Raw genomic sequence first — 23584 nt, forward strand, 5'->3', positions numbered from 1 at the left:
CCGTATTTAAAGTATCAGGTGGCTCATAGACTGCGACACCTAGTTACAGCTTCTGTACCGTATTTAAAGTATCAGGTGGCTCATAGACTGCGACACCTAGTTACAGCGGATGTACCGTATTTAAAGTATCAGGTGGCTCATAGACTGCGACACCTAGTTACAGCTTCTGTACCGTATTTAAAGTATCAGGTGGCTCATAGACTGCGACACCTAGTTACAGCTTCTGTACCATATTTAAAGTATCAGGTGGCTCATAGACTGCGACACCTAGTTACAGCGGATGTACCGTATTTAAAGTATCAGGTGGCTCATAGACTGTGACACCTAGTTACAGCTTCTGTACCGTATTTAAAGTATCAGGTGGCTCATAGACTGCGACACCTAGTTACAGCGGATGTACCGTATTTAAAGTATCAGGTGGCTCATAGACTGCGACACCTAGTTACAGCTTCTGTACCGTATTTAAAGTATCAGGTGGCTCATAGACTGCGACACCTAGTTACAGCGGATGTACCGTATTTAAAGTATCAGGTGGCTCATAGACTGCGACACCTAGTTACAGCGGATGTACCGTATTTAAAGTATCAGGTGGCTCATAGACTGTGACACCTAGTTACAGCTTCTGTACCGTATTTAAAGTATCAGGTGGCTCATAGACTGTGACACCTAGTTACAGCGGATGTACCGTATTTAAAGTATCAGGTGGCTCATAGACTGCGACACCTAGTTACAGCGGATGTACCGTATTTAAAGTATCAGGTGGCTCATAGACTGCGACACCTAGTTACAGCTTCTGTACCGTATTTAAAGTATCAGGTGGCTCATAGACTGCGACACCTAGTTACAGCTTCTGTACCGTATTTAAAGTATCAGGTGGCTCATAGACTGCGACACCTAGTTACAGCTTCTGTACCGTATTTAAAGTATCAGGTGGCTCATAGACTGTGACACCTAGTTACAGCTTCTGTACCGTATTTAAAGTATCAGGTGGCTCATAGACTGTGACACCTAGTTACAGCGGATGTACCGTATTTAAAGTATCAGGTGGCTCATAGACTGTGACACCTAGTTACAGCTTCTGTACCGTATTTAAAGTATCAGGTGGCTCATAGACTGCGACGCCTAGTTACAGCTTCTGTACCGTATTTAAAGTATCAGGTGGCTCATAGACTGCGACACCTAGTTACAGCGGATGTACCGTATTTAAAGTATCAGGTGGCTCATAGACTGCGACACCTAGTTACAGCTTCTGTACCGTATTTCCTTACAGGCAAATAAGTCAATGATTCAGCTTTGAACTTTACAGTGAAATTGTTGCTCGGCAATGACTCACTCGTCAAAACCTGACTCAAGTCTAGTACTGTAGACTTAAAGGGAGCGGAAACGATAGGGTTTAGAACCAATTCAGCAGTTCGGGGGCAGAAGAGCAAAGAATCAAGCCCACATTACGCAACTGCACTCTGACAACAAAAACTAGGCCAAGTTCTGGAAAAGCCTCTGTCTTCTCTGCCTTTCCATGTAATAACTGGACTTGCAGTATCCCTGTTACACCCACAGGGGCCACCAGTAAGTACATTTTAAATCTGTGTAATTCAAAGGAGGACCATACGAGACCCACAGGGCCATATTCAATATTCATCCATGTTGCACTTCCACCTAAGACTTACCCCACACCAGCTTGTCATCAGTGTTTAATGATAATGTGATCTCTAGTATTATGGTGCTTCTATCAGGAGTGTGACACTAAAGACTTGTGGCAAGCATAACGCTTTGTAAGTAAGTGTTAAAGTTCACAGTTAGTCATTGTTATGTAAATACAATCTGAAAAGTATCAGTGGCTCTAAATCAGAGCAGGTCCGTTGGAGCCGTGGCCCAGTGAGACATGGGGTGCTGGCCTGCATAGATGGAAGCAGAAAAGTCTGAGCCTTTTGGGTAGAACAATGGGGTAAAATCTCAGATGGAAACTCGGCACAAGCGTCTCAGAGTAGGAGTGGTGATCTAGGATCAGTTTTGTTTTTTATATATATATTTTAAAAAATGAATGGACTGGGGGGTGCTAATCCTAGATCAGCACTCCTACTCTGAGACGCTTGAGAAATACGAGCCCAGGATGAAGAACATAGGTTACAGCACACAGTTGAATGACATCTGGACTCACTTCTCTGACCTGATGCAACACGTTACGTTTCAGACAACCTACATCCTCCTGAAAATGAGTATAATATTAATCAGACCACTTCACATTGCCAGTCTGGTGCAGTATGTATAACACGTACTGTCACGCAGCAGCAAATACTGTCCTGCATACCTCTATGTCATACACTTTATGTATCAATACAGTCTGCAATCTGATGAGATTAGAGGAGACGATAAATGCCAGATTAGAGTCAGTGCCTTCCAAAGCCATTGAGACAGCAGCAGAGGAGGGGTCTTTATGGCACTTTGGGATTACTAAAATGATAAAGGAATTATCACTGTCTGCATCTGAAATAGCATCATATTCCATTTATAGTGTTTTGACCACAGCCATTGGAATAGGTTGACATTTGGGATCTAAACATACACTGTCTGTGAGAGGCAGAGGGGTACAAACCCTAAATATTATCTGGATAGAATAGCATCTACTGATGTATGGAGACAGATTCACTGCAGCGAAGACATGATTACAGAAAATATAAATTATAGCTGACATTTCAGAAGAGGTTGTAAATGTGGATTTGCCTGCCAGCTGCTTTTAGATTTTATGTGGTTCAAAATCACTTAATGAGGAACGTATTCCAAGTTCTTAATGAGGAACGTATTCCAAGTGTTTTGCTTCTGAATCCGTCTTCTTCATCAATCAGAGTATATGGGCTGAGAAAGAGCATCCCAAATGGCACCCTATTCCCTTTATAGTCCACTACTTTTGACCAGGGCTCATAGGACTCTGGTCAAAAGTAGTGTACTATTTAGGGAATAGGGTGCCATTTGGGAATTGCAGAGATGTGCCTCTCTTTCCCCTAATAAGATGCATGGTTATTAGCTTGTCTGTGGAAGCAATTATAGAACAAACCAGCTTTGCCACTACATGCGATATGATGTACATGATGCAACTTCCTATTTGTGTTTGCATCACTGAAATAAAGGCTTTCGTTAATTGGGATAACTAGCACAGACAATACTGTAACTAACCTAAGTGCTACATCCTCACTCTAAATGACATCTATTAACATCATGTGGACACATAACTATAGCCAGAGGAACGATCTAGAACTGGAGTTGCATGGTTGTTTCACTCTGCCATAGATAGTACTGTATATTACGCAGCAACACATCCTACAACCTGTTGGTTATTTGTTTCAATGTATGTACATATCTCTCCTGGGGAATCTGTGTTCGGGTTAGATCCACATTCATATGACTCTGTGTTGGGTGAACCATGCTGGTATAATGTGTGTACATATCTCTCCTGGGGAATCTGTGATCGGGTTAGATCCACATTCATATGACTCTGTGTTGGGTGAACCATGCTGGTATAATGTATGTACATATCTCTCCTGGGGAATCTGTGATCGGGTTAGATCCACATTCATATGACTCTGTGTTGGGTGAACCATGCTGGTATAATGTATGTACATATCTCTCCTGGGGAATCTGTGATCGGGTTAGATCCACATTCATATGACTCTGTGTTGGGTGAACCATGCTGGTATAATGTATGTACATATCTCTCCTGGGGAATCTGTGATCGGGTTAGATCCACATTCATATGACTCTGTGTTGGGTGAACCATGCTGGTATAATGTATGTACATATCTCTCCTGGGGAATCTGTGATCGGGTTAGATCCACATTCATATGACTCTGTGTTGGGTGAACCATGCTGGTATAATGTATGTACATATCTCTCCTGGGGAATCTGTGATCGGGTTAGATCCACATTCATATGACTCTGTGTTGGGTGAACCATGCTGGTATAATGTATGTACATATCTCTCCTGGGGAATCTGTGATCGGGTTAGATCCACATTCATATGACTCTGTGTTGGGTGAACCATGCTGGTATAATGTATGTACATATCTCTCCTGGGGAATCTGTGATCGGGTTAGATCCACATTCATATGACTCTGTGTTGGGTGAACCATGCTGGTATAATGTATGTACATATCTCTCCTGGGGAATCTGTGTTCGGGTTAGATCCACATTCATATGACTCTGTGTTGGGTGAACCATGCTGGTATAATGTATGTACATATCTCTCCTGGGGAATCTGTGATCGGGTTAGATCCACATTCATATGACTCTGTGTTGGGTGAACCATGCTGATATAATGTATGTACATATCTCTCCTGGGGAATCTGTGATCGGGTTAGATCCACATTCATACGACTCTGTGTTGGGCAAACCATGCTGGTACAATGTATGTACATATCTCTCCTGGGGAATCTGTGATCGGGTTAGATCCACATTCATATGACTCTGTGTTGGGTGAACCATGCTGGTACAATGTTGGAATAAACACCCCCCACTCCCCACTGGGCAAACCTTTTCATTTCCCTATGGTTTTTAACTCAGTGTGTGTGTGCGTGTGTGTATATCAGGCTTATGGATATCAGATAAGCCCCCCCCCCCCCACACACACACACAGTTAGCCAATCTGCATCCTTTCACTCTGACCTTGGTTCGATTTGCCCTAAATTTGTCCCAGTTCTGACATTTGGACTAAAAGAGACCCAGGAGATCAATAGTTTCTGACTGTTTCTGCATAGTAGTCATCAATACAATGTTCTCTTTTTACAACTTGAGATAAATACATTAACAGCATGGTGATGGCTGGTACATTGAATTTCTATTTCAAAACAAACATGCTGATTTAGAGTTACAGTATGTAAAAAATAATGATAATATCGATACCATGACTTGACTGGGATGTGTGGGATTTCAAAATGTCAAAAGTTAAAAAGGATTTGAACACTCCATTTAATTTTTTTTTAGAGTTACATTATAATAAAACTCTATAGACAAATGTATTTATTTTATTCATCTTTATGCATTACTTTACTATAAATAATAATTGCAAAAAGGGGTAATTTTAAGGAGAGTGTTACCATTCCCCTTTAAGTATGTATGGAGCCTTAGTTGAAACAGCAAAAGCACTCCTTTGGTAGGGAAAGTTAAAAACATTTACTGTGTTGGTGACATCTCAACTCATTGAACTAAGTGGCGACTGTAATAGTGCAGCAGTCTAGACACTCTTATCAGGAGTATTACACTGTTTACACCAGGGCTCTACATTGTGTACAGACAGAAGTTGTCTGGAGTCAATTTGCATTAAAGGATGATATGAATGATTTAATAGTAGGCCTATGAATTAATGAAAAACTCATAATATTGACACTCCAACTCCACATCAGAAACGTGGCAGCATATTGCACATAAAATGTCTTTAAAGGACATCAACTGAGGGTAAAAAGACCTCCTGGAGTGACTAAATAAAAAATGCACTGATGCAAACCCCATGCACTTCTGTCCAAGGACCTCATGTTGCCATCTTTTAGTGCTTTGTGGAGCAAAGTTTGGGTGAAATAGGCCTACAGACATGGGGTCTCACTTGAAAAAAAGAAAACATTTGCAAACTGGTAATGTCTTGAGGCTACATCACATACAGTACTCTATTCCTAAGCAGTGCACTATGTAGAAAATAAGATGCCATTTGGAATTCAGAAAAAGTCTAAATTTAAATATATTTATCACCCCAACAATGTTGTTCAGTAAGACGATGTCACTACTAGTGTTATGTATGTTACAGTAATACTTATACTCATTACTGTCTGTACTGTATGTCTTAGTACAACTCAGTACTAACTGTATTGTAAGTCTTAGTACTTCTCATTAATGTCTGTACTGTAAATCTCAGTACTACTCAGTACTGTCCGTACTGTAAATCTCAGTACTTCTCATTACTGTCTGTACTGTAAATCTCAGTACTTCTCATTACTGTCTGTACTGTAAATCTCAGTACTTCTCATTACTGTCTGTACTGTAAATCTCAGTACTTCTCATTACTGTCTGTACTGTAAATCTCAGTACTTCTCATTACTGTCTGTACTGTAAATCTCAGTACTACTCAGTACTTTTAACTGTGTCCTTTAAACTGAGCTAGGCTTGCAGCCCATTTCGTCTGTTTGTTGGGAAAGAGAGTTATGGATGGTAAACAGCTGTCGGCAGAAGTCCCTGGTGCATCATGTGCTAATCCACGCGGTCAGCAGGAGAAACCCCTGCCATCTTAATCTGGTCATGATCGTTAGCATTTCCGGCAAGAGCTGGATTTACGAATGGGCACGAAGTGCATGTGCCCCGGGGCTCCGACCTAAATATATATATATATATATATATATGATTTTTTTGGTTGAGGGCCATCTGTAAGTCTCAATTCTAGACATGGCAAAATGTGCAGAATTGCAGGAAATTAGCTTTGAATCTGCTAAATGTTCTCTTAGCCTCATAACAAAATGTGTAGAATGGGATGATAAACTGCACATTTTTCCCTCTGCCCCAAATCCAGCCATGTTTCCGGCTAGGCTAAGCTAAACTAAGGCTAGCAGCTAGCTACAATGGGCAATACCAATCTAGATGCTATGGGTAGGCTAGGCTAAGGCGTCAGCATGCTTCAGTTCGGCTGGTGCTCGCATACTTCCTTAAAAGACATTTGCTTGAACAATTAGAAAAACGTGGCAATAGTACAGTTTGTCCAGCTTGAGACACCATAGACAGAATAGTCTGAATGAATCTAAAATAACTCAAGGAGATCTTAGTCGCTCAATTTGACATCTAACTAAGAGGTTTAGCAGGTGGTGTATGGGTTAATAAAAAATAAATACTAATAATAACAATAATGTCTGGTGCAGTATTTCTCAATGAAATACTGAAAACAAAAAAAATAATCCCTACTGTTGACCAATCACCGACGAAGAGGCGTAAACTTCGGCTACAGACTTCAGCTACTGACTTTGGCTTGCCTTGAGAAAAAAATGTGTGTGCTCGAACAGCCCCCCCCCCCCCCAAAAAAACTTACCGAAGTATAAAATGAACAAAAATGTCACAAAATGTAATCATAATATATGCACAAACTCTTCTGAACTATTTCAGCTGGGAAGCATGCGAACGCCTTAAGGCTATAGCAGCCACTGCAGAGCTATTTTACTGGACAGTTTTAGCTACATTTCTTCCTTCAAAGACTCAATCATGGACACTCTTACTGACAGTTGTGGCTGCTTTGCGTGATGTATTGTTGTTTCTACCTTCTTGCCCTTTGTGCTGTTGTCTGTGCCCAACAATGTTTGCACCATGTTTTGTACTGCTACAGTGTTGTGCTGCTACCATATTGTGCTGCTGCCATGTTGTGTTGCTACCATGTTATTGTCATGTTGTGTCGCAACCGTCATGTGTTGCTGCCATGCTATGTTGTTGTCTTAGGAATCTCAGGAGTTGAAGTCATAAACAGCGCTGTGACTCAAGCATTGCTAAGAGCTGCTGGCAAACACAGTGACGTTTGAATTAATGTTTACGAGCCTGCTGCTGCCTAACACCGCTCAGTCAGACTGCTCTATCAAATATAAAATCATAGACTTAATTATAATATAATTATTAATTATAATTATAATAATATTGATTGTTTTTTATAAGGTAAGTTTAATGCTAGCTAGCAACTTTCCTTGGCTCCTTGCTGCACTCGCGTAACAGGTGGTCAGCCTGCCACACATTTTCCTCGTGGAATGCAATGTAATCGGCGTCCAAAATGCTGATTACCGATTGTTATGAAACCTTGAAATCGGCCCTAATTAATCGGCCATGCCGGTCGACCTCTAACACACAGACAGACAGACGGACAGACGGACGGACAGACACAAAAACACAAATACACACACACATAAAACAGTACACACATACACGGGAGAGCACGCCACTTGGGTGGTTGAGGATTATGTTAACGACCACTGCTGTTCATGACACTTCTGAGATGGCAGATTCATGAATGTCACAGCAGAGCATAGTCATATTCCAGCCATAGAGAAGTAATGTCTCTGTGTACACAGTGGCAAAAGTGTTTACAATGTGTTGGCCTCTCCTCTTCTCTCCTCTCCCTTCCTCTCCTCTCTCTTCCTCTCCTCTCCTCTCATCTCCTTCCTCTCCTCTCATCTCCCTTCCTCTCCTCTCTCTCTCTTTTCCTCTCCCTTCCTCTCCTCTCCTCTCCTCTCCTCTCCTCTCCTCTCCTCTCCTCTCCTCTCCACTCCTCTCCTCTCCTCTCCTCTCCTCTCCTCTCCTCTCCTCTCCTCTCCTCTCCTCTCCTCTCCTCTCCTCTCCTCTCCTCTCCTCTCCTCTCCTCTCCTCTCTTCTCCTCTCTTCTCCTCTCCTCTCCTCTTCTCTGCTCTGCTCTCATCTTCCTTCCTCTCCTCTCCTCACCACTCCTCGGCTGTGAAAGGGAACTTCACTGTGTGATTTATTGTGGTGGTTAAAGAGTAGAGTGAACCTCACTGTTGACCTTGTGGACTGAGATAAATCCTTAATTCCACTAAACCAGCACATTTCTGAAAAGCATGCATACTGTGGCTTCACTTAACATCCAGTACCCATTATCATGTGAATGGTGCACAGTGCTCTCTCTCTCTACATCTCCATGCATCACATGATACCAGACTACTCCCCTTTTCATGGATAAGCAAGATTAATGCATTAATGCACTATTTTACCCAGGATTAATAGCAATGAATCCATCCTACCAATGCACTAGATTAGACCTTTTCACTTTTGTCGCATGAAACACCTGAAATGTCAAACTATATGACTATACAGTCTAAGGGTAGGAGGGCAACAGTTTCATAATGTAAGCCTAATAACTGTATGGGTCCCAAGACATGCACACAGCCTTAAACTTCCCACAGCCTTTTAAAATGCAAGGAGAGGGGCTAAAATAAGCCAAGCATGTACAGGGAAAATCTCCTTTACTGGGCCATTTGCATGCAGAAAGTTAAGTTACAAACCACTAGATCCTCTGTACTAGTCCTGTGTAACTCCACAGGCGTGTTTCTCTTCAAGGAGAGGAGAGGAGAGGAGAGGAGAGGAGGGGAGAGGAGAGGAGAGGAGAGGAGAGGAGAGGAGAGGAGAGGAGAGGAGAGGAGAGGAGAGGAGAGGAGAGGAGAGAATACTGTTACTGTTTGAGCCTGGGTGAGTTTCCATGTATCCTTGTGTGTGTGTGTGTGTGTGTGTGTGTGTGTGTGTGTGTGTGTGTGTGTGTGTGTGTGTGTGTGTGTGTGTGTGTGTGACCCCCTGCTGATCGATGTGCCACACATTTGTTCCCCTGCAGTAATGATCCCTGTCACAGTCGAGGAGAGGAGACAAGCCCCTCTACACCCCCCAAAACAGAAACTTTCATCAGATCGGCTCCAAACAAGAAACAAGTTGAGAAGATAACATCAAAAGGAAAGAAGACTTGCGCATGCTCTTTCTTTCTGTCCTCTCTTTTCTCTCGTTTTCAAATGCAGCATCTCCAAACATCGTTAAAAAAGCTGTCTTTGTCACAAAGAAAACAATCCTAAAGTTTGGGGTGGTAGATTTCTCGGCTGCGACGAACGAAGCAAACTTTTATGTGCATCAACACAAAGACTAGCCCTGAGCAACAGTCTCATCTGAACACATCCAATAATACAAGTCTACTGCTTAGATTTCAAAGACTCAAAGCACTAAGAAATACTCTCTAAATTCACTTACAGTTTGAGCAGGAAATCCATGAAGCATCTCATGAACTGTTCTCAACACGCTACTGCACAAAGAACACGAGGAGTCAAGTTTGTAGGCTATAACAAGCTAAAGTTTACAGTATGTGCCAACTTAGTAGACAGCTTGAAAAATTCCTTTTCAGATGCTTTAGAGTGGGGTAGCTGGTTGTCAGAAATGTAATTATTCGGAGGTAACCGAAAAAGAGGCTTAAAACCATAGAATTAAAATAGAGTAGAATAGGATAGAATCAGTGCACCCGTTATGGCATCATTGACTTGAATGGGGATGTCCGCTCTACTTACTCTAAATCTATGCTTAAAACTCAGGTCCAAGACAGCAAATCTAATTGATTACGCAACTACTGAATAATTATACTTATGGCAAAGTATTTATAGGTTCCAGACAGTAAGAACCTAACTTTGTGCTTTGCTTTTCTAACAAGCAGGAGAAGTTGCAGGTCCATTAGGATATTCTGAGTGAGTAACTTGGCATATACAGTTGAAGTCGGAAGTTTAAATACACTTAGGTTGGAGTCAATAAAACTTGTTTTTCAACCACTCCACAAATTTCTTGTTAACAAACTATAGTTTTGGCAATTCGGTTAGGACATATACTTTGTGCATGACACAAGTAATTATTCCAACAATTGTTTACAGACAGATTATTTCACTTATAATTCACTGTATCACAATTCCAGTGGGTCAGAAGTTTACATACAATAAGTTCACTGTGCTTTTAAACAGCTTAGAAAATTCCAGTTAATTATGTCATGACTTTAGAAGCTTCTGATAGGCTAATTGACATCATTTGAGTCAATTGGAGGTGTACCTGTGGATGTATTTCAAGGCCTACCTTCAAACTCAGTGCCTCTTTACTTGACATCATGGGAAAATCAAAATAAATCAGCCAAGACCTCAGAAAAAATATTGTAGACCTCCACAAGTCTAGTTCATCCTTGGGCGTTTCCAAATGCCTGAAGGTACCACGTTCATCTGTACAAACAATAGTACGCAAGTATAAACACCATTGGACCACGCAGCCGTCATACCGCTCAGGAAGGAGACGCGTTCTGTCTCCTAGAGATTAACGTACTTTGGTGCGAAAAGTGCAAATCAATCTCAGAACAACAGCAATGGACCTTGTGAAGATGCTGGAGGAAACAAGTACAAAAGTATCTATATCCACAGTAAAACAAGTCCTATATTGACATAACCTGAAAGGACGCTCAGCAAGGAAGAAGCCACTGCTCCAAAACCGCCATAAAAAAGCCAGACTACGGTTTGCAACTGCACATGGAGACAAAGATCATACTTTTTTGGAGAAATGTCCTCTGGTCTGATGAGACAAAAATAGAACTGTTTAGCCATAATGTTATAATAATTGTTATGTTTGGAGGAAAAAGGGGGAGGTTTGCAAGCTAAAAAACACTATCCCAACCGTGAAGCATAGGGGTGGCAGCATCATGTTCACAAAATAGATGGCTTCATGAGAAGGGAAATTACGTGGATATATTGAAGCAACATCTCAAGACATAAGTTTAAGCTTGGTCACAAATGGGTCTTCCAAATGGACAATGACCCCAAGCATACTTCCAAAGTAGTGGAAAAATGGCTTAAGGACAACAAAGTCAAGGTATTGGAGTGGCCATCACAAAGGCCTGACCTCAATCCTATAAAAAAATTGTGGGCAGAACTGAAAAAGCGTGTGCGAGCAAGGAGGCCTACAAACCTGCCTCAGTTACACCAGCTCTGTCAGGACGAATGGGCCAAAATTCACCCAACTTATTGTGGGAAGCTTCTGGAAGGCTACCCGAAATGTTTGACCCAGGTTAATCAATTTAATGGCAATGCTACCAAATACTAATTGAGTGTATGTAAACATCTGACCCACTGGGAATGTGATGAAAGAAATAAAAGCTGAAATAAATTATTCTCTCTACTATTATTCTGACATTTCACATTCTTAAAATAAAGTGGTGATCCTAACTGACCTAAGACAGGGAATTTTTACTAGGATTAAATGGCTAAGGTGTATGTAAACTTCCGACTTCAACTTTATACCGACTTTATACTATATACCGACTTCTGTATACTTCCGGCCCGTCCTTGGACACTGTGCTATCTAACCTCCAAACGAGCTTCAATGCCATACAACACTCCTTCCGTGGCCTCCAACTGCTCTTAAACGCTAGTAAAACCAAATGCATGCTTTTCAACCGTTCGCTGCCTGCACCCGCACGCCCGACTAGCATCACCACCCTGGATGGTTCCGACCTAGAATATGTGGACATCTATAAGTACCTAGGTGTCTGGCTAGACTGTAAACTCTCCTTCCAGACTCATATCAAACATCTCCAATCTAAAATCAAATCTAGAGTCGGCTTTCTATTCCACAACAAAGCCTCCTTCACTCACGCCGCCAAACTTACCCTAGTAAAACTGACTATCCTACCGATCCTCGACTTCGGCGATGTCATCTACAAAATAGCTTCCAACACTCTACTCAGCAAACTGGATGCAGTTTATCACAGTGCCATCTGTTTTGTTACTAAAGCACCTTATACCACCCACCACTGCGACCTGTATGCTCTAGTCGGCTGGCCCTCACTACATATTCGTCGCCAGACCCACTGGCTTCAGGTCATCTACAAGTCCATGCTAGGTAAAGCTCCGCCTTATCTCAGTTCACTGGTCACGAAGGCAACACCCACCCGTAGCACGCGCTCCAGCAGGTGTATCTCACTGATCATCCCTAAAGCCAACACCTCATTTGGCCGCCTTTCGTTCCAGTTCTCTGCTGCCTGTGACTGGAACGAATTGCAAAAATCGCTGAAATTGGAGACTTTTATCTCCCTCACCAATTTCAAACATCTGCTATCTGAGCAGCTAACCGATCGCTGCAGCTGTACATAGTCTATCGGTAAATAGCCCACCCAATTTTACCTACCTCATCCCCATACTGTTTTTATTTATTTACTTTTCTGCTCTTTTGCACACCAATATCTCTACCTGTACATGACCATCTGATCATTTATCACTCCAGTGTTAATCTGCAAAATTGTAATTATTTGCCTACCTCCTCATGCCTTTTGCACAAAATGTATATAGACTCTTTTTTTCTACTGTGTTATTGACTTGTTAATTGTTTACTCCATGTGTAACTCTGTGTTGTCTGTTCACACTGCTATGCTTTATCTTGGCCAGGTTGCAGTTGCAAATGAGAACTTGTTCTCAACTAGCCTACCTGGTTAAATAAAGGTGAAATAAAATTTTAAAAAATTTAAATAAAACTATTACAAGGCGATTAGAAATACCAGACGGGCTCATTTTTCTAACTTGATCACTAATAATCAGAATAATTTGACAATTGTCTTCTTGACCATTGATGGCCTGATAAATCCTAACCCCACAAACCTATGTGAACTTTCCTCCACATCTAAATGTGATGAGTTTGCAGCATATTTCAGAGATAAGTAACCAACAATAGGCTGGGTGTCAGTCAAGCAAGACAAACACAGATGCCAAACATTTCTCTGTCCTTGTACTCTTGGATTTAAGGTGATGCATTCGACACTGTTGACCATGATGTCCTTCTTGACAGACTGGAGAGGTGGGTTGCACTCTCCGGTTGAGTTCTAAATTGGTTTAGGATCTATTTAACCGATCTAGTTTTTAAATCAACCCACGATTGTGCACCCCAATACATGTCAGACATGCTTTTAAGTTACGTACCCAGTAGGTCCCTCAGGTCCTCTGGCCTTTTAACTCTCCCAAAGCCTCAGACCAAGAGGCATGGAGAGGCAGCCTTTAGTTACTATACCCCCAGCCTCTGGAGTAGCCTTCCAAGAGATCCTGAGCGGGGCAAAACGGTGGATAATTGTTTTTTTTAAATCTTGAAACACCGTTTTAGCTTTGCTTTTCCTTAGTGTGCTTTTTAATCGTTCAGTTTTTATTGTTATTCTTTCGTTTTTTATCCTGTTATGTTTGTTTTGTGGTAAATATTTCATGTTTTTAATTAGTTTTTTCCCCTGCAAAGATAATTTTGTTGCATTCCATGTCTGAAATGTGCTGTATAAATAACGTTTTATTTTATGTAATTGGAGGATAAGAATTGAGCACATTCTCTCCCTTTACTGAAGGTGTGTAATTGACCTGTCATGCTGGACAGTACTCTGAATGAACTAACAGCTAAACCATTGAAATCAGTAACTAAGTGAAGTGAACTAGCACTATGGAAATGGCATACGTGGCATTACCATTTCACATTCAGCAGATGTTATTATCCAGAGTGACTTAGAGTGAGTGCATTCAACTAAGGTAAGTAAATACTACGAATGGGAAATCTAACAGCAGTTCCTGCATGTTGTGTTTTACATGACATCTTACATACAAATGGGGTCCCCCAAAACCATCCAATAAGAGCATATCTGGTCTCTTCGGCCAGTGTGTGTGCATGTGTGTGCGTGCGCGTGTGTGTGATCCCTACCTCCAAATGCCGGCCTCATGGTGAAATCATGATCATCTACTTTCAGAAGCTGCTCTGTCTTCAGCTTGCGATTCTTGGTCACATCTGGAGGTTTCTTTGTCAAGGAACTGGGAGATGACAAAACAAGACAACACCATATTAATGAATGATGAGTTGATAACTGGTGGAATGATTTACACAAAGGACATTCTAAATGAGCGTTATTGCGAAAGCCATTAGGAATCTGAATGTGTCTGTGTCCTAAACGGGACCCTTTTCCCTAGTGTACTACTTATGAGCATAATGTAATAGGGCTCTGGTCGTGCACAAAAGTAGTGCACTATATAGGGAATAGGGTGCTATTTGGGAAGCCTTTGACTCCATTAAATGATCTGGTTACAAATGTGCCTATTCTTGTAAAGGGCTCCCTTGCCAAAGAGACCTTGGTCTCTATGGGAACAATAGAACTACAATAGAACTGCGTAAATAAAGGTTAAATAAAAAACGTATATATATCAAGCACAATCAAAGCTGAATGGGAAATGTTGCTTTTCAATGATAACCAGGGCCAACTCTAGCTTTTTGGGGCCCTAAGTGAGACATTTTAGTTCCCCCCCGGATTGATGGTGGAGAGAACATTTTTTATTTTAGAGTTAATTTCCTGCAATTTTACACATTTTGCCATCGGGTGTAGAGAAAATGTTCCAGTTTTAAAGCAAGTTTTCTGAAGTTCTACACATTTTGCCATGGGGCGGAGAGAAAATTAAAATGAGAACTAATTTTGGGGTGGAGATCATTTTTAAAAGTTTTTCAAATTAATTTTAAAGCAAATTTCCTGCTATTCTACATGTTTGGCCATTACTGTTTTCATGTGGTACTAGAAGCTCATAGTTCCCAGTGGGAAATTGCACTTGAACGACCCTCCAAATGGGAAACTCTGAGAAAATGATGTTCCTGGAGTAGCTAAGCTGTGATGTTTAACTACCGACCTTTCACCTTTTCAATCAAAAGATGATTACAAATCATTTTTAGACAATTAGAACTTGTCAATATGGAGAATGTAGTTAGTTTGACCATATGTCAATGTAAGCAATCTAGGTAGCGTTATTATTAGCAATGTGAGCTAGCTTATCAAGCTTCCCAGTGCCTTTATGCCTGCCTTTATGCCTGGAGCTGGCCCTGATGATAACAGTAACATGTTATCTGCAGCACGCTCCCATCTTTGACAGATAGACAAAACGTGCCTGAGAGACGTGGTCGTGCTTTGATCGTACTGGAGCCACTGGCAACCAGCTGCTAACCTGTCATTGATGAGTAGGAACAACAAGTACCTATAGGTTCTACCCTGGCTGTCTAGTGTAAAACTTGAAACGACCACCTTCTGTCTGGGTCATGATGCATTTGTATTGCTTTCTGTCACTCTTTAACCTCATCCTCAGGCTCAATTGCTACCAGATAGAGCTCTTTCTCATATATCCCTTATAATGACTGTAGTTATTTAATATTTTTCCATGTCCAATTCTGTCTGCAGTGCACAATGAATGATTAGGCTATATTAACACTGCATTTTGATTGTCTGCGTGGATCATCACAATCACTATGTTTATAATCATCATCTTCGTCGCAATGATCATCAACAATTTTTCTACTTCATCATCATCAACGTTTATCATGATGTTCCAATCTACTGCATCAAGAAAGAGTGATATCAAGTTTAGTGAAATTAAACCTTTGATGAAAAATAATATTGTGTACCCCTCAGATGACCAGACACATCATAGCAATGAACCATGTTGACAGACAGACATGGAACAGATCTTGAACCATTGCGCACCAAAAACCCACACCTGGGTGATCAATATTCGGGTACCACTTACGGGCCATGCTTTGTGGTCTCTGGTCCATGCTTTGCCGTCTCCACGGTTTCCGTCCATCTCCGTACTCGGTGTCCAAGCCTACGGCATTCCCCGGTGACGACCAAACAGAAGAGTAAAAACAGCGGTTTAGTCAGATAAGGCATCGTGCCACGGGCAAGCATAAAATTCCACAAGTGAGTCCAAAAGCCCGTTCAGTCCATGACTTGTCCTACAGGTATACGGCTTTGAATACCAACGCATCTTCTCGCTCACGGACAACCAAGCGTTCTGACAGGCATTGCAAAAGGGTTTGATGATGTGTAGGTTGTGTATAAATACGGCTGCTTGGGAATCTATACTCCGAAAGATTTCCTCCGATTGTCATTGGTTAGCAACTACACAGTTGTTTCGATGCGCGCAGCAGTCGGTCGCAACCACACTGTTGGTCATTGTAGCAGACGCAGACTCACAGCAAGCACACATGCAGGCATGGAGCACCGCGTCTACACTACTGGCATGTTAAACATGCTTGATGAAACCATGTATGAGTATGTAGTGTAACCTCAAAATAACACCAAAGTAGCCTAGAGCACATAGGAGGCGCAGAGATTGTCCTACGACTAATCCAGCCTGGTCTCATAAACTAGATGTAACATAGTAAATCTAATTCCGGGATAGACAAATTAGTATGCTATCAAGTCAAATGTATTGGTCATATACACTTGTTTAGCAGATGTTATTGCGGGAGTAGCGAAATGCTTGTAAGTGAAGTATATGAAATTTGGTATGGCTACATAAGAAAGAAGGTTACTTATGCCAAAAGGAAAGAAGGGTGGATGGTTAGGGTGGATGGGTAGGCGTATAACATGAATGTCTAGCAGGTGTTCTAGTGTTCAAATCTCATCACAGACAACTTTAGCAACTTTTCAACTGCTTACTACTTTTAGCTACTTAGCACGTTAGCTAACCCAAACCTTAACCCTTAACCTAAACCCCTACCCTAGCTAACATTAGCGTTAGAGAGCTGGCCACAAATTGTAATTCATAACATATCATACGAAATGAAAGATGAACATCCACAAATGAATACATTCCATATGGAAGGTAACATATGTGATGGAGGCTGGTGGAAGGAGCTATAGGAGGACGGGCTCATTGAAATGTCTGGAATGGAATTAATGGAATGGAGTCAAACATGTGGTTTCCATATGTTTGATACTGTTCCATCGATCCATTCCAGCCTTTACAATGAGCCCATCATCCTATAGCTCCCCCGACCAGCCTTCCCTCAGTGTCTCGGATTTAAATACAGAATAATACGAATGTTCTGAGACCATGTTGCAGCTACTAATCTTGTTCTGATGAGGTTTTGAGTGGAGATGAGATGCTGAGGGTGTGAGTAGTAAAGAGTGGTTCATAGGCTATATTATAGGGCTAGATGGAGCCGACTTTGAGATAAACTTCTTGCGCAATAAAGTTAAGATAAAACTGCAATTGTACTAGAAGAAAAACATAATAATTATGTATCACTTGTTGCAAACTGACAAAGTTCAAAGTTGCTCTATGCAACGGTTAGCCCCTTAGTAGCCTATTCTCTCTATGATTCTTCCTTCCTCTCAAGTTGAGATAAGGGCCACTCCCAGGGGAGTCCTGGGCTCCATGATGGGACCTGGCTCTCAGATCCGCAGGGGGGTTAGAGGTGCTGGGGGGTTTGAGGCACCGGAGTCCCTGGGGCACCTCTTGTCCCAGCCGCGGCGCAGCGTGGAGCAGCAGCAGATGGTACGGCTCTTTTTTTAATGCGGTTTTGTCGTCGCCCACTCAGCTCCCAGTCTACTGCAGACCCTGAAATGCAGCTTATCCGGGATTTCAGTGCAATTCTCCCCGCCATGTACGCCCGGAGATCTCCCACTGTCATCCGAAGCAAGCCATTGCGCTGGACTCACGCCAACCTAGCTATAGGCTGCTGCACTGCTGGTTCCCAGTTATGTAATTTGAAAGTTAGTCTGCATGGCCTTTCCATATTAAAAAGGATGAATTCATTCTGTTTATGTTTATTTGTCTGGATTGCCGCTCTATTTCTCAAACACAGTTAATGCTCTATCAATATTTATAGAAATACAAAATTATAAATTGAATTGGTCAAAGCAAACAGATTAACATACATTAAGCATTGATTTGATGTTTGATTTAATTGAAGAGATAAGTGTGCCTCCTAAATGGCATCCTATTCCAAATGGAACCCCATTCCCTATACAGTGCACTACTTTTGACCTGAATCCTATGTGCCCTGGTCAACAGTTGTGCACTACATAGGGAATAGGGTGTCATTTTGGACACAAACTTACTATTGTTTATGCTATTACAGGTGACATCAATCCGTCTCTGTGTGAGTTCTAACAGGAAATGCTCTAGGCTTGACCTTTAGCTCGATGTGAGTGTCTCTTAGCAAAGCTTCCCACTGGCCCCAACGCCAATTCAACAAAATTTTATTGAAATGACGTGGAAATAATGTTGATTCAACCAGTGTGTGCCCAGTGGCTGTCATGTCTCAATGCTCTTATATGAGGCTTATTAGAACTCAAACATGAAAGGGCTGGATAGGATATTATTTACATTTATCTTATGTGGAAAATGTGATGTGGACATGTCAAGGAAGCTAGTGAGGACTTTTGAGACTCAAGCCCAATCACATGTCATCCCCAGACACATCTTCATGGCCCCTTTGACAACCTGAGGATAGTAACACTATAAACAATACAACAAAAAAAACTTTAATCCAACTGTCAAACTAGCCACAATTACTCTAAATGGGATTGCAGGTAAGTACGCCAATCCAATTGTTTTTTAAATATTTTTTGCAGCTTTATTGACTTTGAATTGGGCTACCGAGTGGCGCAGCGGTCTAAGGCACTGCATCTCAGTGTTAGAGGCGTCACCACAGACCCTGGTTCGATTCCAGGCTGAATCACAACCGGCCATGATTGGGAGTCCCATAGTGCGGCACACAATTGGCCCAGCGTCGTCTGGGTTTGGCCGGATCAGGCCATCATTGTAAATAAGAATTTGTTCTTAACTGACTTGCCTAGTTAAATAAAGGTTAAAAAAAGGACGATCTCTATAAAGTTCCTTAGAAATGCTTGGCTGGACTTTACACTCCAGTAGCAGAGGTCCTCAGATGCTCCTCATGGTTTAACCATACACTCTACACCACAGGGAATAGCATGTAACTTCCAACAGCCACACGAACAGCAGTATTGTACAGTCATAATGCAATATCACTGAACAAGGGATAAAACCAGCCAGATGAGCATCAGTTCAGTACGGCTCGGTTCATCTTTCCTGTCCTTACATATTTCCTCTATTGTGGAAATAAATGCCTTACACAACACATTTATATTTGTTGTGTGATATCCAGTCGCATGCCTAATGAGCTTAGTTCACCTGTCGTACCCCATCAGAACCCAAAAATATAAGCTTTTTTTACTCCAATGTTAGTAAACCATTTTGATCTCATGGATGGTCAGTCCTTGCATCCATAGCTCTGTCTATGAATTAGAGAGTGGTTACATTTCCACCAACCCCATCTTTCAGCTGTTCAACAAATCCCCCTTTGTTATTGTTTGAACTGCAGATGGCCTCTTTAAGCTTGATAAAGATGAAAGGCCAAGGTTCAATCTAATATCAGATTTCAAAAGACTGTGTTGCTGTGCTGTTAAGCTAGGGGTGCCCTGGTGCATCGCACGCACGCACGCACGCACGCACGCACGCACGCACGCACGCACGCACGCACGCACACACACACACCACCCCCCCCCGGTGTGACTGAATGGTTTCAAACCCCAGACAGCTACAAGGGTTGCATCCCAAATAGTACAGTATTCCCTATGTAGTAAACTAATCCTGGCCCTAACAATGACAGAGTAAACAACAATTACATAATGGGACATGCTAGCCAGTAACTAGGGATGCCCCCTAAAGAACTGGAATTATTTCCATGACAGATTTAGCAATAGTGCCATCCAGCTGCATGGGTCATTGACACAGAGCTACTGGCTGTGATCTGGTGTTAAATCACTACTCCCCCGGCCGGGGCATTACAGCTGGAGTTGGAGCAGCGTTTTGGCACAGGGCGCTTTAAACCTGGGCCATACTCAGCAGGGATTAACATTTACTATGTTGCAGAGGAAAAGGGAATGGAATCATAGTCATACAACAGACTGGTTCAGATCCATTTATGCTATCTTGCCAACTCCTTGTCACTCATTGTCACACCAAACATGACGATTCTAGAATGAGTTATAGAGAATAGAAACAGACTGGAATCCATGCAGGGCATACAACTCTAGCAGGATGAGGAGTTATAGAGAATAGAAACAGACTGGTATTCTCTTGTGAAATGGACACTTGAGAACTTCTGAATGTTTAATGCATTTCTATATCTACCTAAAACATTCTGAACATTGTGCCCTCATTTGTTTTCATGTACAGTTATTCTCCTTGCATTTCTCTATCTTTCTGCACCTGGGACTTTCCCAGGTATTTCCAAGGGTCTCCTTGACAATTAATATGTCATTGTTTGTACTATGGTGATATTGTCACTGGAGAACTCCATTTATCTGCAATGGGGGCTTCTTTACTGATTATTTCCAAGGGTGCCCATGACAAAATAATATTTTATTGAAGCCTGTTTGGTTTGAATGCCCCCTGCAATTCCAGGAAATCAGCATTTATATTCATCTTCAAGATAGATGTGTGAAATTCAATATCTGCTGCTGTGAAGAAATGATGATGATGAAAGGATGCACTTCCATTCCACTATAACCAGACCCCTAGACATATCTCTTCACAAACGCTCTTGATGTTCCATCACAATCATTCCACAGTCAAGACACTCACTGGGTTATAGTGGATGTGTACCGTGTGTGCAGTATCCACAGTCAAGACACTCACTGGGTTATAGTGGATGTGTACCGTGTGTGCAGTATCTGGGTGTCAGAAGAGGTGAAGACTGGAGGATATAAGACATGTGTATCTAATCAGGGGCGTCATGCATCCCAAAGCAGTCTGTTTCTATCCTGGTGGTTCTTTTTTCAAAGAAACTAAATATGCTTCTCTGCATCTCTGCTAAATATCTGGGTAAAAGATTGAAAGGAATGTGAGTCATATTCAGTACATTTAGTTATTGCTTGCTTTGTAAAGTCTATCAACCTTGCCAGCAGGCATGCCAGCTAAGATAGTTAGACAAGCTAGCTACTCAAACTTGATTGATAGACTGAAATGGCTTCTTGGTAGCTACTTACGAAGTTGGGAGATTGGGAACCTATCTGGGCTAGCTAAAGCTAACTTCATAACATTGTTGATTCTTCAAAAAAAAATACAGTTTTATATCTTTATGTTTGAAGCCTGAAATGTGGCAAAAGGTCGCAAAGTTCAAGGGGGCCGAATACTTTCGCAAGGCACTGTATATGTACACACTACCGTTCAAAAGTTTAGGGTCACTTAGAAAGGTTCTTGTTTTTGAAAGAAAATTAATGAGCCTTTTAAAAGGCTAAACTTGGATTAGCTAACACAACGTGCCATTGGAACACAGGCGTGATGGATGCTGATAATGGGCCTCTGTACGCCTATGTAGATATTCCATAAAAAATCTGCCGTTTCCAACTACAATCGTTATTAACAACATTGACAATGTGTTTCTGATCAATTTGGTGTTATTTAATGTACAAAAAAATTGCTTTTCTTTAAAAAACAAAGACATTTCTAAGTGACCCCAAACTTTTGAACAGTAGTGTATATATATTATACTGTACATATAGTATATTTTGTTTTATTGGTTCAAGTCTCTATTGAAACATGTTTATTCTGAATGAGACTAACCAGAATAAATAAAGGTTAAATCAATCAAATATTGCATTGTCGAAACCCACTCAGGAAACCCCCTCTCTCTCTCTGTGTGTAGAGCACCCTACAGAGCTCCCCACTGTGTGTGTGACAGCTAGCTATGCCTTAGAAACAGCCTGATCTACACTGACAGTCTCTGACACACAACCTGCTAGGTACACACACGGACACGCAGACACACACGGAGACACACACACACACACGGGGACACAAACAGACGCACACACACACACACCTCCCAACCAGCAGCAGGCTACAAAGCAAAGCGCTCTCCATTTCTCTGCAAAGATATAATACGTTTCAGACCGCAAACAGTTTGTGCGTGTGTGTGTGTGTGTGTGTGTGTGTGTCTCTTGCTCAACTCCTATGCTGTAACAATTAGTGATGGGTGAGTGAGTGAGTGACAGGGTTGTGCTCCAGCCGGGTAGAGGCTTTTGGCCCTGTGCTGCGTGGTGGATTACAATTCAAAACATGAAATTGTCTTATGTAATACATAGTAGTGCAGACGATAACACACTGCTGACGACCAGCCATGGAGCAGCTGTTACGCAATCCATGTTTGACCTTGCCAAACACACGCACACGTATGCACGCACACACGGGAAAGCGCACACACAAAATCTAAATGTATGTCACATGCATTGGATGCAGAAGCTGGAAACAACATACACACACACACGACGTGGAAACATGTTGTGCATGCATACATTTTTTGGAATGGTTTGTGATTAGGGTAACATTGAGATTCATCAACGTAAACACAGTTTTGTTGACAAATACAAAAAATTAATTACATTTTGAAACAATTAAAATGTTTCAGTAAATGAGTGAAGTAATAAAATGATGGGTAAAAAGAAACAGACTTCAAGATCAAAACTGCTTCCAAAGTCAAGTCAACAAGTTGCAGGTAGAACATTTTAGAATGGTGAAAATGATAGCATTGATGCCTTGACAGAACAACTGTAAGACACCACATTTGTGATAGAAACCTTTGATTGTAATTGCTAGTAATTTAGATTTGGTGTTCCATTTAAAAAACGATGACAATATACAGTATATATACAATATACAGTACCTACAGTATAACCAATATACAGTACATATACAATATACAGTACATATACAGTACATATACACTACCTATATACAATATACAGTACATATACAATATACAGTACATATACAGTACATATACACTACCTATATACAATATACAGTACATATACAATATACAGTACCTATATACAATATATAGTACATATGCAATATACAGTACACATTTGCAATATATATTACATATACAGTATACAGTACATATACAATATACAGTAAGCTCTGTCAGGTTGGATGGGGAGCGTTGCTGCACAGCTATTTTCAGGTCTCTCCAGAGATGTTCGATTGTTGGGCCACTCAAGAACATTCAGAGACTTGTCTCGAAGACACTCCTGCATCTTGGCTGTGTGCTGAAGGTCATTCTCCTGTTGGAAGGTAAACCTTCAACCCAGTCTGAGGTCCTGAGCACTCTGGAGAAACTTTTCATCAAGGATCTCTCTATACTTCATCTTTCCCTTGATCCTGACTAGTCTCCCTGTCCCTGTCACTGATAA

The 23584-nt window shown here is 41.5% G+C and overlaps 1 protein-coding gene across 1 annotated transcript in view; it reads right to left on the reverse strand.

Moving 5' to 3' along the window:
• LOC110505815 (gamma-aminobutyric acid receptor subunit rho-2-like) overlaps positions 1-16544 on the reverse strand; it is a 39547-nt gene extending 23003 nt beyond the window's left edge. The window contains exons 1-2 of the mRNA XM_021585269.3: positions 16098-16544; positions 14242-14348 (exon numbers count right to left, since the gene is read on the reverse strand). Coding sequence (XP_021440944.2) covers positions 14242-14348; positions 16098-16258 — 268 coding nt within the window. The 5' untranslated portion in view covers positions 16259-16544. The remainder of the gene's footprint in view (positions 1-14241; positions 14349-16097) is intronic.
• Between the last annotated feature and the right edge of the window lie 7040 nt (positions 16545-23584).

This window comes from Oncorhynchus mykiss, chromosome 25 (assembly GCF_057628025.1).
Source record: "Oncorhynchus mykiss isolate SJ-2025 chromosome 25, ASM5762802v1, whole genome shotgun sequence".
In the NCBI taxonomy this organism is placed as follows: Eukaryota; Metazoa; Chordata; class Actinopteri; order Salmoniformes; family Salmonidae; genus Oncorhynchus; species Oncorhynchus mykiss.